The sequence below is a fragment of the Strix aluco genome, chromosome 1 (genome assembly GCF_031877795.1).
Source record: "Strix aluco isolate bStrAlu1 chromosome 1, bStrAlu1.hap1, whole genome shotgun sequence".
NCBI lineage: Eukaryota > Metazoa > Chordata > Aves > Strigiformes > Strigidae > Strix > Strix aluco.
The window spans coordinates 29,472,286-29,484,659 of record NC_133931.1 but is presented as its reverse complement, the minus strand read 5'-3'; the positions used below and the strand labels follow the sequence as shown (position 1 = coordinate 29,484,659).

Here is a 12,374-nt window from a genome sequence, read left to right as displayed (position 1 = left end):
ACGCCTGGGCCCACGCCGGGCCGCCGGCCTGGGCCGCGGGGGAGGGTGTGAAGGAGCGGGGCGGGGACGGGGGGTGTCTGCGCATGCGCCCCACGGCGGCGGCCCCGGGGCGGGGCGCGCCCGGTTGGCATGGGCGTGGCCGCTGGCGGCGCCAGGGGTCGGCAGCTTCCGCGCTGCCCTCGCGGGCCGCCGCAGGTGAGGGAGGGGTTGGGCCCGGGCCGGGCCGCCTTGCGGGGCAGTGCTGGGACGCGCCGTGCCGCTGCTCGGGGCGGGACTGGGCGCTGTCCGCGGGCGAGGCAGAGCCGGCGGCGGGGCTCCGTCGCCTGTCCCTGCCTCAGGGGCGCGTCTCCCGCCTAGCCGGCCGCGCAGGCTCTGCGTCGGCCCGTGTGCCGCGGGGTTTGCACCCCCTTCGGCCCGGGGAGAGGGAGTTGATACTTTCCGCGCGTCGTCCCTCAGCCGCTTCGCCCCTCCGGCGGCCGAGGGCTGCCACCGAGAGACGTGTGGGGTTGGGGCAGGGCTGGCGGGCAGGGCACGGCAGGGGCAGGGGCAGGGCCTGGGCTGCCGGCGGCGGTTGGCGCCGCGGGCGGTAGCTGTCCCAACCGCCTCCTCTTGCGAAACATCCCCTCAGGTGGCTGGCCCGCTTCCTGCGCCGGGACACAGGCACCTCTGTGCGGGGGATTGGACACAAACGTCTGCGGAGCTCGAGGAATCGGCCGTCTGGTTCGCCGTCCCTCAGGTAGCGAAACTCGGTGAAGTTAAAAGCTGCACGCCAGGACTTTGAAGTCCCGGGTGCCGATCTCTGTGGTGATGTAACACTACTCCGGAAAACGCCCTCACCCTTGAGAAAGGAGCCTGTCAGAAGTCATTATCGTTCCTAAAAAATATATGTTCTTCTTCCTGAGCTGCTGCAGTTCGAGTGGGTTGTTGACTTTTCTTTCTTCATTGCAGTTGCATGATATGTGTAAAACAAACCTTAGCTGACATGCATGTTGTCATAATTTACTCTTCTGCTAGGGAAAAGTGAAAATATGGAATCCCTTTATGTTTGCTTCCATACTCGTATCTTCAAAGTCCGTTAAGTATCCTCAAGTTAGTATGCATCACCCCACCCCCAAAACTTACATTTGTTTTCTTGGGAGTTTTATGTCCCCGGAAGTTCAAGTTAAAGGTATTTCTGTGGTGCTACAAAATGTTTATTTAGTAAAAATAGTTGAGTCAAACTTAATCCCAGATTTTCTTTTTTTTTTAATTGACGTTTTAAATTTTAATTTTATAAATGTTTAATCACAGAGGTAAGATGTTTCACAGGGCATGCAGAACACGAACAGGCATTAGAAGAAAAAAAAAGATGTGTAGAGAAAGCAAGGAGAACCAGAAAGAGGTCTTTTTGGTTTTCTGTTACATTGTTAAGGAGGATGCCGTGTTTTTTCCAACAAATATGTTTGTGTTAAGTATCTCGAAATTAATCTGTACAAATCCATATATGTGACTTAATTTTAATTCAGCTGTTGAAAGCAGAAGTCCATTTCTGGTAAATTGAATAACTAAACCATTATTAAAGGTCATCTGCCAGAATTCCAGGGTAGCAGTGCTGTCCCACAGTGTTTTTACAGCCTTGTGTTATGCTCAAGGCATTAACATTTCTCCAGAATTTAAGGCTAGAGGGAAGCCATAGTAGCTGTTTTTTACAAACAACACCAAAGATCCTTCTTTTAGGGGTAATAAAACTAAAATCTCAACTCTACAGATAGGTTAATGTTATTACCTGGGGTGGAGTCTATTTTTTTTCCTTCTGTATTCTGATTTAGAATCAGATGCTATCATTACTATGGTTTCCTTTAGGAAATACCTTTAAGGACAAAGTTAAGTCGTAAGATACGTTTTTTCCTTTCTTACTAATTCTGTTTATCTTTCAGTGAAAGTGGGGGTGCTCTTCCAACATAAATAATACATGATCGAGTTAGTATTTGTAGGTATTAGTTCCTGTTAAACCAACAAAGTTCCTTCTATTCTTGGATCAATTAGGCTAAGATTAGTAATGGCCCTTCTAGCATCACATTTGAAACTGTGGTGTGGCTGGTGGAAACAAGTAGATGGGAAGTAGAATTACAGTGCTCTTTACTGTTTTATGCTTAATTTCTTCAGTTTGTCTTTAATATTACTTTAGATGAGATGCTGTTGCTCAGGGATTTAAAAATGGCATTATTAAGCATTTGAAGTGTTTCTGAATGTAGGAGTTTTGGGGCTGGGTTGCTGGGTCTGAGCTTCTGTTTAAGAAATAGTCTTAATGATTTGCATCACTTGTTTTGTACTTTCTTCTATGGTTGAAAGAAGACTGTATCCTGTAGGTCTGTCCCACCTGTAGCTGGATCAGGTGTACTTGTTCACTCAGTGTTTTATCCAAGGTACGATTAGGAGCCAGCTGAATTAGTTCTAGTGGTGGCAATTTGCTTCTGGGGCTTCTGACATCCAGGAGGGTTATCACAAAGCTCTCATGGTGGGTGATTAGCACATGTGCAATAATCTGATGGTTCTAGGAAGTAGCATGATTGCTGTGTGCCTGTCTTCAGAGCCACTGCCTGTGTATATGCACAGCACGTATGATGCCGCTCAGATATGGTGAATGCAGAGTCCAAGTAGCTGCTGTGATAGAGAATTGAAGGACAGCTGGCTGAAGAGCTCTTGGCTTGCCTATAGGAAGGTTTGAAATACATCTGGGCTATAGTAAAGTGTAATTTTGTGATTGTCAGTTTGAAGTTATTGTTTATACTGAGATACAAAAGGCTATGCTGGACCATTGTGGGATAGTGGTTTTTTTGATTTTTCTTAGGCAGCCTTTAGCAGCGTAGGAAAACACAGGTTTATTAGAGCATAAGCCACATTAGGAGCTTGCAAGCCACAGATTTTGGTCTGCTTACTGTAAAACACTATCACCTTATTGGAAAAAAAAAAAAAGCCTTAAGTGAACAGGACAAAAAAGGTAGTCTAGTCTTTGTTCTTAAAATCTTAAAGGGCTTTTCTTGCTGGACTTTTTTAATATCTAATGTATTTTGTACTTTGTTCTCTAACAAAGGCTCTGAGTTTCCCATAAATAATCTTTGCAGTGCTGCTGTCATGGACACATAAAACTGTTGGACAGGTTATTTATTTTAAGAGGAGCTGTAGTTCCTCAAGTATATGCATTTGAACCTGTTACTTTGATACATGGGACTAACACTTCTTGGTTTTAATTTTCTTTCATTTCACATTTTAATGCTGCTACTGAAGCTTTAGCCTTCTGCTGAGAAGCTCAGAGGCAGACCTCTGAGGTAAGTTACCATAAATTCATTTTTAAGAACTGGTATTTGTGACAGTGAAGTGTCACAACATGCCAGACTTGAAATGGACTGTATGAAGGATTAGTCTAAAACATGTGGTCCCTTGCATCTTGTTTCTGCAATAAAACGGTGCAAGTTTTAGTGAGATACAAGTTTTTCTTTCTTCTGGATAGTGTTAGGTATGTAGTCAGTCAGTGGTTCTACACAGAGAAGTTGCTATGAAGAATACACAATTTAGGATACTATTCAAATTGCATAGTTGATAGATTGTTTTCCACGAAGTAATTGATATAAAAATATTCTGATAAAACATATAAAAGATATATGCAGAAACATACTTTTCCCTGGTTGAATGCTGTCTGCATAAAACAATTACATTTTGAAGTCAGGAGATCTGTATTTCTTAATTCTTGTTCAGGCCACAATATTACCTTTTATAGTTTAGTTCACTTGGATCAAAGCATCATCCAAAATTCTTCAAATACTTTTTGTGTGATGATCTGGACAGGCTGGAGTGATGGGCTAGGGCCAACTGTAGGAGTTTCAATAAGGCCAAATGCCGGGTGCTGCACTTTGGCCACAACAACCCCCAGCAGTGCTACAGGCTTGGGGAGGAGTGGCTGGAGAGCTGCCAGTCAGAGAGGGACCTGGGGGTGTTGATTGACAGCCGGCTGAACATGAGCCAGCAGTGTGCCCAGGTGGCCAAGAAGGCCAATGGTATCCTGGCTTGTATCAGAAATAGTGTGGCCAGCAGGGACAGGGAAGTGATCTTACCCCTGTACTCGGCACTGGTGAGGCTGCACCTCAATTACTGTGTTCAGTTTTGGGCCCCTCACTACAAAAAGGACATTGAATTACTTGAGTGTGTCCAAAGAAGGGCAACGAAGCTGGTGAAGGGTCTGGAGCACATGTCGTACGAGGAGCGGCTGAGGGAACTGGGGTTGTTTAGTCTGGAGAAGAGGAGGCTGAGGGGAGACCTCATTGCCCTCTACAACTACCTGAAAGGAGGTTGCAGAGAGCTGGGGATGAGTCTCTTTAACCAAGTAATAAGCGACAGGACAAGAGGGAATGGCCTCAAGTTGCGCCAGGGAAGGTTTAGACTGGATATTAGGAAGCATTTCTTTACAGAATGGGTAGTTAGGTGTTGGAATGGGCTGCCCAGGGAGGTGATGGAGTCCCCTTCCCTGGAGGTGTTGAAGAGTCGGGTTGACATAGCGCTTAGGGATATGGTGTAGTTGAGAAATGTCAGTGTTAGGTTAATGGTTGGACTGGATGATCATCAAGGTCTTTTCCAACCTAGATGATTCTGTGATTCTGTGAGGATGCTGGAAAGAACACTTAGCATTAAAGATGTGCCTAAAGGGTGAACATACATTTTCAGAAATAAAAACGTCAACAGAAGGATATTTAGAAATGGGGTTTTTTTAAGTCATCTTGTGAACAGGTATCCTAGAAGTCAAATTAATAGTTTCTGGTCCGTGAAGTGTATATGCAGATTTTAAAATAGAATTCTAAATATGTTCTTTGGCAATGTAACTTAATGATAGATTTTTATATATAGGAACTATCTGCGAATAGTTGCCTGACTTGTTACACCAGTGTGCTACCAATCCAGTAGATAAATATTTGAACTGCCTGAGCATGGTGAATATGTGTAAATAGATTATTCATTTTCCACAGAGAAAACAAATGTCTCCCTTCTCACACACTCATATGCCTCAGATTTCTTAAATACTAGCTTTTATTTTTGCTTGGCATAATCTCCAGTAAAATGAGTTCTGTGATCATTAGGGTTTTATCAGTGTAATCACTTGTTCAATTAAGAATGATATAATTCCTTCATGCATACTAAATAGTGAATGTGAGAAGATATAGCTTACACTCAAGGTTTTGTGTGAGTCTTCAAATACAGAATGATTCAACTTGAAATGTATTACTTTGAGCTGCTTCTGTTATTCAACTTGTCAGCACATCAGTTAGCGCCACAGGACAATTTTATCAGCTGTGTTGCCTGTAAAGAGAGAGAAAAAGAGGAGCCTGAATTCACATCTAGAGGTATGATTTTTAGAGAAGCCTCTAATTTTCAAATGCAATGATGAAATTAGGTTATGAAACAGTCTTAGCCTTTGTAACTTTATATGAAATGTCAGCTCCTGTGAGGTGATCTGTTCCTTGAGAATTGAAGGGTTATGATGAAATTTTTAAAACTATACACTTATATACATGTAATCCAAGATCACTAGAAATTGTTGCTACTGGGCCCGTCAGTGGAAAGAAGCATCTGTTTGTCAGCTTCTTGCAGCAGAAATGGTATTTTCTGGGACTATGTTGTAATTACCTGCTCTTTGCATGTGCAGCTGTTATAAAGAGATGCTAGAGGACTATGTTGAGACTATGGATTGAGCAGGTTCTGTTGTCAAGACAGATGTTGTTTCCCAGGTTTCATTTAAGTCTTGTTTTGTCCATCTTTGTGCTAGCTCTTTACCAGAACCCTCCTTGTGAAAGGCTGTTGTGAGAAGTGCTGTTATTGCTTGGTCTGAGATGCAGTAGAAGAGGTTCTAAGGAGTGCAGATCTAGGGATCTTTACCACAAAAATTTCTGTTTGCAAGAAATGGTGTCTTAGGCCTGTCTGAAAGAGCAGAGACTGAACAATTGCATACACGTAATGTTCAGGACAGTAAAGGGTCATATGCATTATTTCAGGTTTAGGCTCTGTTCAAGACTTTGCTTTTTATTGTCTGTCCGAATAACTAATTTATTTCCATGTTGTCATCTGCCTAAGTTTGTGGGAAATACTTAATAATCCAAGAAGGATCAAAGCACTGCTTGTATATGGTACTGCCTTTTTCAGTCTGGCACACCGTTTACATAAAACGCTTAAGTGTAGCATTATAGCTAGAAGGTAAGCTGGTCAGGAATAGACTTTTATTAGCAAGTTCTGAAATGTTTCCCCTGCTTTTTCTGTGTCCATCTGGGCCCTGAGGTAACTACAAAATACGGATTTTTTTGGTCTGTTGTCGTGAGCAGTTCACAGGAACTAGGAAATGTTCTGACAGCAATAGCTGATATCAGAACAGATTTGAGACTTGTGACTAAAGGCAGTGATGCTAAACCCAGCTAGAGCAGTGCTCACTTCATTAGTCTTTTTGTCTTCTTCTAGTTAAGCATTTCTGCTTGTCAGATTGGGAAATGCCTGTATTTCTGAACGTACCATTGCACTATTCTGGAAGGTTATCTGGGCAAGCCTGTACTCTCCTCTGGTACTGCAGCACTTGCAGGATTGCTTCAGTCTGACAGTTCCCAAGTGCTCTGTTAGAAGACTCTTCTGATAACAGGTCTGTTCCCTTCCATGTAGAATGCCACATGTCCTGGTTTTGGCTGGGGTAGAGCTAATTTTCCTTCTTAGCAGGTAGAATAGTGCTGTGTTTTGGATTCAGTGTGGGATTTGGTATGAGAATAATGTTGATAATACCCCCAGGTTTTTAGTTGTTGCTAAGAAATCAAGGACAATTCCACTTCCAGTGTCCTGCCAGTGTGCAGGTACACACAAAGCTGGGAGGGAGCACAGCCAGAGCAACGGACCCAAACTGGCCAGTGAAATATTCCAGACCATATACATCATGCTCAGTATATAGATGAGGGTTGGCTGGGAAGCTGTGGCTCTTTTGGGGTTGCAGTTTTGGGATTTCCCCTCCTCTGAGATCACTAGCTGGGAAGGGGCTGGGCATTGGTTGGCGGGTGGTAAGCAATTGTGTTGCGCATCACTCGTTTGTATATTTTATTGTTATTATTAATATTTTCAATTTTTATTTAATTTTAATTATTAAATTGTTTTTATCTCAACCTAGAAGTCTCCTTTTACCAATCCAGTTGTCTCTCCGGTCCCCTGGGGCAGGGGAGGGTGTGCGAGAGACTGTGTGGTGTTTGACTGATGGCCAGGTTTAAACCATGACACCAGGTTTACAGTTTCTGTTGAAAAGCAGAACTTGGCTGGGTTATTTGGTGGATGTCACTTGTCTTCAATAGAATCATCAGTGGAATTCAAAAAAGTCCTTGACCTAGAGTTTTGCTTTGGTAATGACAACTCAAGTGGAAGGACTTGTAGTATACTTAGTTAACCTAGTCATGCTCTTGAGCGGCCTAGAGATGAAATGGGATGAGGAACAAGTATGTCCCTTGTGACTGTACATTGCTGCAGTTCAGAGTCTGTATGTTGCAAATTCTGCCATACAGTTTATATAGTAATTTTCAGTGTTCTCCTGTCCAGAATTATCGGTGTTTTTTTAAAAGCCTGATACGTTCCTGTGGTCATAAAAGCTATTCCAGTAAAAAGAACTATTGAGCTGTCATCTGGCCCCTTTCTGCTGTGCTTTACCTCACTTTATGGTGTACCCTGTATGGAGGACAAACAGTTGATAGCTTGAGAAAAACAGAGGTTTTAATTAAATTTCGCCAATGGGGAGCAGAGTTACTTTCATAACAGTAACTAATTGAATAACTAAGTCTCTTGTTGTGTGACGTAACTTACTGACAGTCAAGGCTCATCCTGCTAGATCCCAAACAATGTCATCTGGCCATGTAAAGTTACTCCAGTATCCCAAATGTGCAGGTAATCCAGTCACGTATCTAGAATATTTTCCATCTGATTTGCCTACTAGATTTGATAATGTTTTGTAGAACGGTATTTCAAGAGGTAATTCACTAGTGCAGCTGTGATTTCTTATTCCCACCATCCTGAAGAGACTGCAGTTTTCCAGAGTCTTTATTCCATCAAGCCTTCAAAAAGAGCATGCTTACTTATGTGACAGTGACTCTGATCCTTCAGGATGTTTATTATCTTTAGGAATCTTACCACCGACCTCCCAAACTTGTTTTGAAAGTTTTCAGCTAACACAGGCTTTCAGAAGTGAGGAGAATTGGGTGGAGTTGGAGTAATTCTTCCTTTTAAGTAGTATGGGATTACAGGGACTCGTGCAGGATATGCAGAGCTCCAACAGCTACTGCTGCTGTTAAAGACTTCTGAGTGCACACATGTGAAGCATCTGTGTGCCCTTTGCAAGTTCTGTAATGACTGCAGTGTTGTGAGAGAAGTATCTGTTGTTTATGTACCGAGTTTCACTACCATAAATACTGTTTTGGGTTAATGTGATATGACTTTTTCTCACTAGTAAGTATTTTACCAACTTTTTATGTTTATACTATTGAAAATCAGGTTATATACAACTATTTGCTGTAATGTATCGGTCTTACAGTATTATGGATAATCATGTTGACTGTTTTTCAAATAAAATAGCAAAATTATTTCTTGAAATACATTAGAAGTATTACAGACCTCTTCAACCCATTGTACAAATAATGATTCCTAATATTCTCGAAACCTCTGAGGAAAATGCCTTGCATTATTTTTCATCTTGGATTTTGCAAAACTGGAAATGGAAGAGATTAAAGGACTATCTCAGGATTTGGGAAGTTTTGCTTTTGTATCTGCGTTTCAGGTTGAATATCCTCCACTTGGATAAATGCATGTTCTTGTTATAAGTTGGTTTTTATCTAATGTGGACACAATTATTAGGTCTCAAACAAGAGCATTTGCATTTCGGTGAAGGGAAGCAGCTTTTTTATTCGTCTTTTCTCTGTGTGTTAAAGGATGCTTTTTGCACAGCATCTCTTTTGCTAAATCTGCTCTCTTCCCATGTTCGGTGCATAGTGGAAGATTCAGGGACATGTGGAGGAGGAGAGGAAGTAACAGAATTGACGTATTAGTGTGAGAAAGTACTTCAGATGTAAGAGAAGTGGAACGTGTACACACAGGCTAAGTAGAAAAAGCTGACCAGGTTTTTAGGTTGACTGGATGCTATCTGTTTACCAGTGATTTTGGAAATGTAACTTTAACAAAAGGAACGTGACTACAAGTCCTTTTGGGGACTCGTAATAATACGGAATTCCAGGGACGTTAGAGCACGAAAATTTTGACTGTTTTGAGAAATACGTCTCAAAGTTTGAATTCTGTTGAATTTCATGAAAACCCTTTCTACTTGCTGTTGCAGCATCAGTGGGTATTACAGCATCATTTTGTCAGCAGAAAGTTGTTTTTCTGGAAACAGCCATTAAGGAGGCATGCACTGGTCTGCACTGGATTCTATGGGTAAAACCACTGACTGTTAATGAGCTCTGGAAGCCAGGAAAGCAATAGGGAATGGAAAATACCAGTATAAAAAAAGAACCAGGAAAAAAGGGGCAGACTGCTTTTTAGAGGTATGCTTTCTAAGGCTAAAAAACATTGGTTTAAAAACAATTTAAATACTTAACTTAGAGCTTCACTTTTTTTTCCCCCTCAAGAATGACTGAAACTTGGTGAAGTCATGAGAGCAAATGATACTCAAAGATGGAATTATGTTTAGGTGTTTGGGAGGTACAGGAGAATTTCCATGAATCTGACATGCTTCTTAAAAATAGTGTATGGATGTTAGAGTGGTTCCTTTACAGATCATTTATATTTACTTCAGTCTCCAAAAGGTCTATCTCTAAGATACCAAAACAGAGATAGAGAGGCAATGTGTGAAGTGTGCCCTAGTGGAATACAAGAAGCCTCAGGAAAATTCCCTCAGACCACGGTGTTTTCTTTCTCCTGTTTTCAGTTCATTGTTCCTCTTTTCAATGTTCCTTTCCCTTTTTGCCTCTAAAAAAAAGTTCCTTTTCACCAAAAGTCATATGAATGCAGTGAAAGGAAGGGAGATGAGTTGGGTTAAGTATAGTTTGATGTTCAAATACTGTATATGTGTATGATGCAAGTGAGCTGGCTAGATAGAAGCAAGATGCCTTTCCTTCCTTATTATTCTGTTTAGTGTGTCATGCACTTTCAAGACAAGTTAATCTAGAGGGATACTGTGTCTAGACTGTGGACTTACTGTAGAGAGGGAGAAGCTGAAGCTAGGGAGGCTTGGGAACTTCCAAGATAGGCTGCTTGCGGATTTGGAAGTTTTAGTCTCTGAGTCCAGGGCAATTGTACTGTAGAGGCTCACCTCCCAAAGAGGTGTTGGAAATGATTAACTGTATTCCTGAAGAGTATTAATTGTAGGGATTTTTTTATATAGAAAATATCTGCTGCTCAGGCCTAATTAGGCTTGCAAATGCATGTTATCCCAGCATGGGATTCATAACTCATAATTTCTGTAGGTTTATAATACCTGCTGGTCTTCTCAGTTCCAGTCGAGAATGATTGAGATACGTAAGAGGAAATGTGAGAAAGTTTTCAGTTGTTCTTTTTTTTTTTTTTTTTAAACAAACCTTCAGAAAGAATACTTCCTCCTAATTCTGTGTTGTTACTTGGCTTCAAAGTTGCTTATCCCTATTATTAAAAACTGTAGTTGTTTTTGAAGATACACTAAAGCAAGATCACCTATTCCTGTTACCCACTTTTTAACTCCTTTTCCAATTCTGCCATGTTCATGGCTTCAGCATTTTGTTACAAAGGTTTGGTAGAGGAGTATACCATATGATTTTTTTCCTTATTCATTGAATTATTATTAATATCTACATTATAAGACACTGGCATTCATATGGGCTTTACAGGATGTAATTTAAAGCTTGCAAGTTTTATTGTCGGCAGTTCAAACCAGTGTGCTTTCTTCATGGTATGTCCTGTTTTCGATTTGGTTACTCAAGCATTCTAAGAAACCTGATCTTGTTTCTTATGTGCAGATTTTGAAATGAAGTTTTATACTTATGTGACAAAGCCAAGAGTATGACAGTAATACTGTGATGTTGGTACATGATAAATCTTAAAATTTGCATTTGGAGCCTCAAATTTTACCCCTGACAAGCTAACAGTTCTAATGATCAGATAGAGAATTAATGCATTGTGACAATCCCATTGTTTGCTTTTTAGTCTATTTTTAAAATAATGATTTCTGATGTTGCTTTCTAGCTTAACAAATGGCGGCACAGTGTGTGACAAAGGTGGAGCTGACCATTGCCTGCACCAATCTCTTGGATAAAGATGTTGGTTCCAAGTCAGACCCGCTGTGTGTGCTTCTCCAAAACACGAGTGGTCAGCAGTGGTATGAGGTACAGTGTGATGCTTCTCATGAATATGCGAAAAACACAGTCTGACTTGTTGGACCTTTTAAAAGTGGAGTGTATGATTTCATTAAAACATTTTAGTAATATACCAGCACGTCTGAACACTTTTCATTAGATTATATCTATAATAGTTATACAGGCAGCACACTAATAATTGTTTTCTAATAAATACTTACACCTGTCTGATTTTTAGCACTATTCCCCCAGCCATACGTGGCCCAAGAGAAGTAGCCTTCTGAATGCTTAAATGTGCTTTTATAAATCCAGTACTCCAAAACTAGGGTCTCATCCTGAATTTGACGATATAACATTTTTATGTTGATCTTCCTTACACAGGAATACGTACTTCTTACAGGGAGCAAAGAGAAACAGGTCGTCAAATATCTCTTACAGCAGTGTTTTTTGTAATATAATGTGGTTATTTATATTTGATGAAAGGTTTGTGGGAAGATATGACTTTATAATATATAGCAACAAGAACTTCTAAAAGTCTTTAATAATAAGCTATTTGATTTGAGTGCTTGTTTGGTTGGTGAAATACTGGATAAAGTGATATCTTTCTAACTACAGGTTGATCGTACAGAAAGAGTTAAGAATTCCTTGAACCCAAAATTTGCCAAGAAATTCCTAATTGATTACTATTTTGAGCTTGTTCAGAAACTTAAATTTGGAATATATGACATCGATAACAAAACCTTTGATCTGAGCGATGATGACTTCTTAGGAGAATTTGAATGTACACTAGGACAAGTAAGTATGCAAATGATTTTCCTTAGAATTAAGAAAATACAAGTTACTGCAAATCATTAACCACTTTTACCTTAAATTTATCACTGTTCTTGTGTAGTTGGGGTACTCTAAGTTGAAAATGATTCCCTTTGGGTTTTTTTTTAAGCCTCAGTTCAGTGTATATACGTTTTATTTGCAAAAGGTCTTGAGATGATGCCCTGAAAGGTACTGTAGGATGGTGACTGT

General features: G+C 40.8%; 1 protein-coding gene across 6 annotated transcripts in view; it reads left to right on the top strand.

Annotated features, from left to right (window-relative positions):
* The first annotated feature begins 71 nt into the window (after window positions 1–71).
* The window catches only part of CPNE3 (copine 3), a 32,149-nt gene continuing 19,846 nt past the window's right edge, over window positions 72–12,374 (top strand). The window contains exons 1-5 of one of the 6 annotated variants that reach the window (XM_074816413.1): window positions 72–195; window positions 629–736; window positions 3,268–3,308; window positions 11,245–11,384; window positions 11,970–12,149. In XM_074816413.1, the coding sequence (XP_074672514.1) occupies window positions 11,253–11,384; window positions 11,970–12,149 (312 nt within the window). In that variant the 5' untranslated portion in view covers window positions 72–195; window positions 629–736; window positions 3,268–3,308; window positions 11,245–11,252. Of the gene's footprint in view, window positions 196–628; window positions 921–3,267; window positions 3,309–11,244; window positions 11,385–11,969; window positions 12,150–12,374 lie in introns of all 6 variants that reach the window. The other 5 variants (XM_074816403.1, XM_074816374.1, XM_074816384.1 and 2 more) reach the window with 5 other exon arrangements.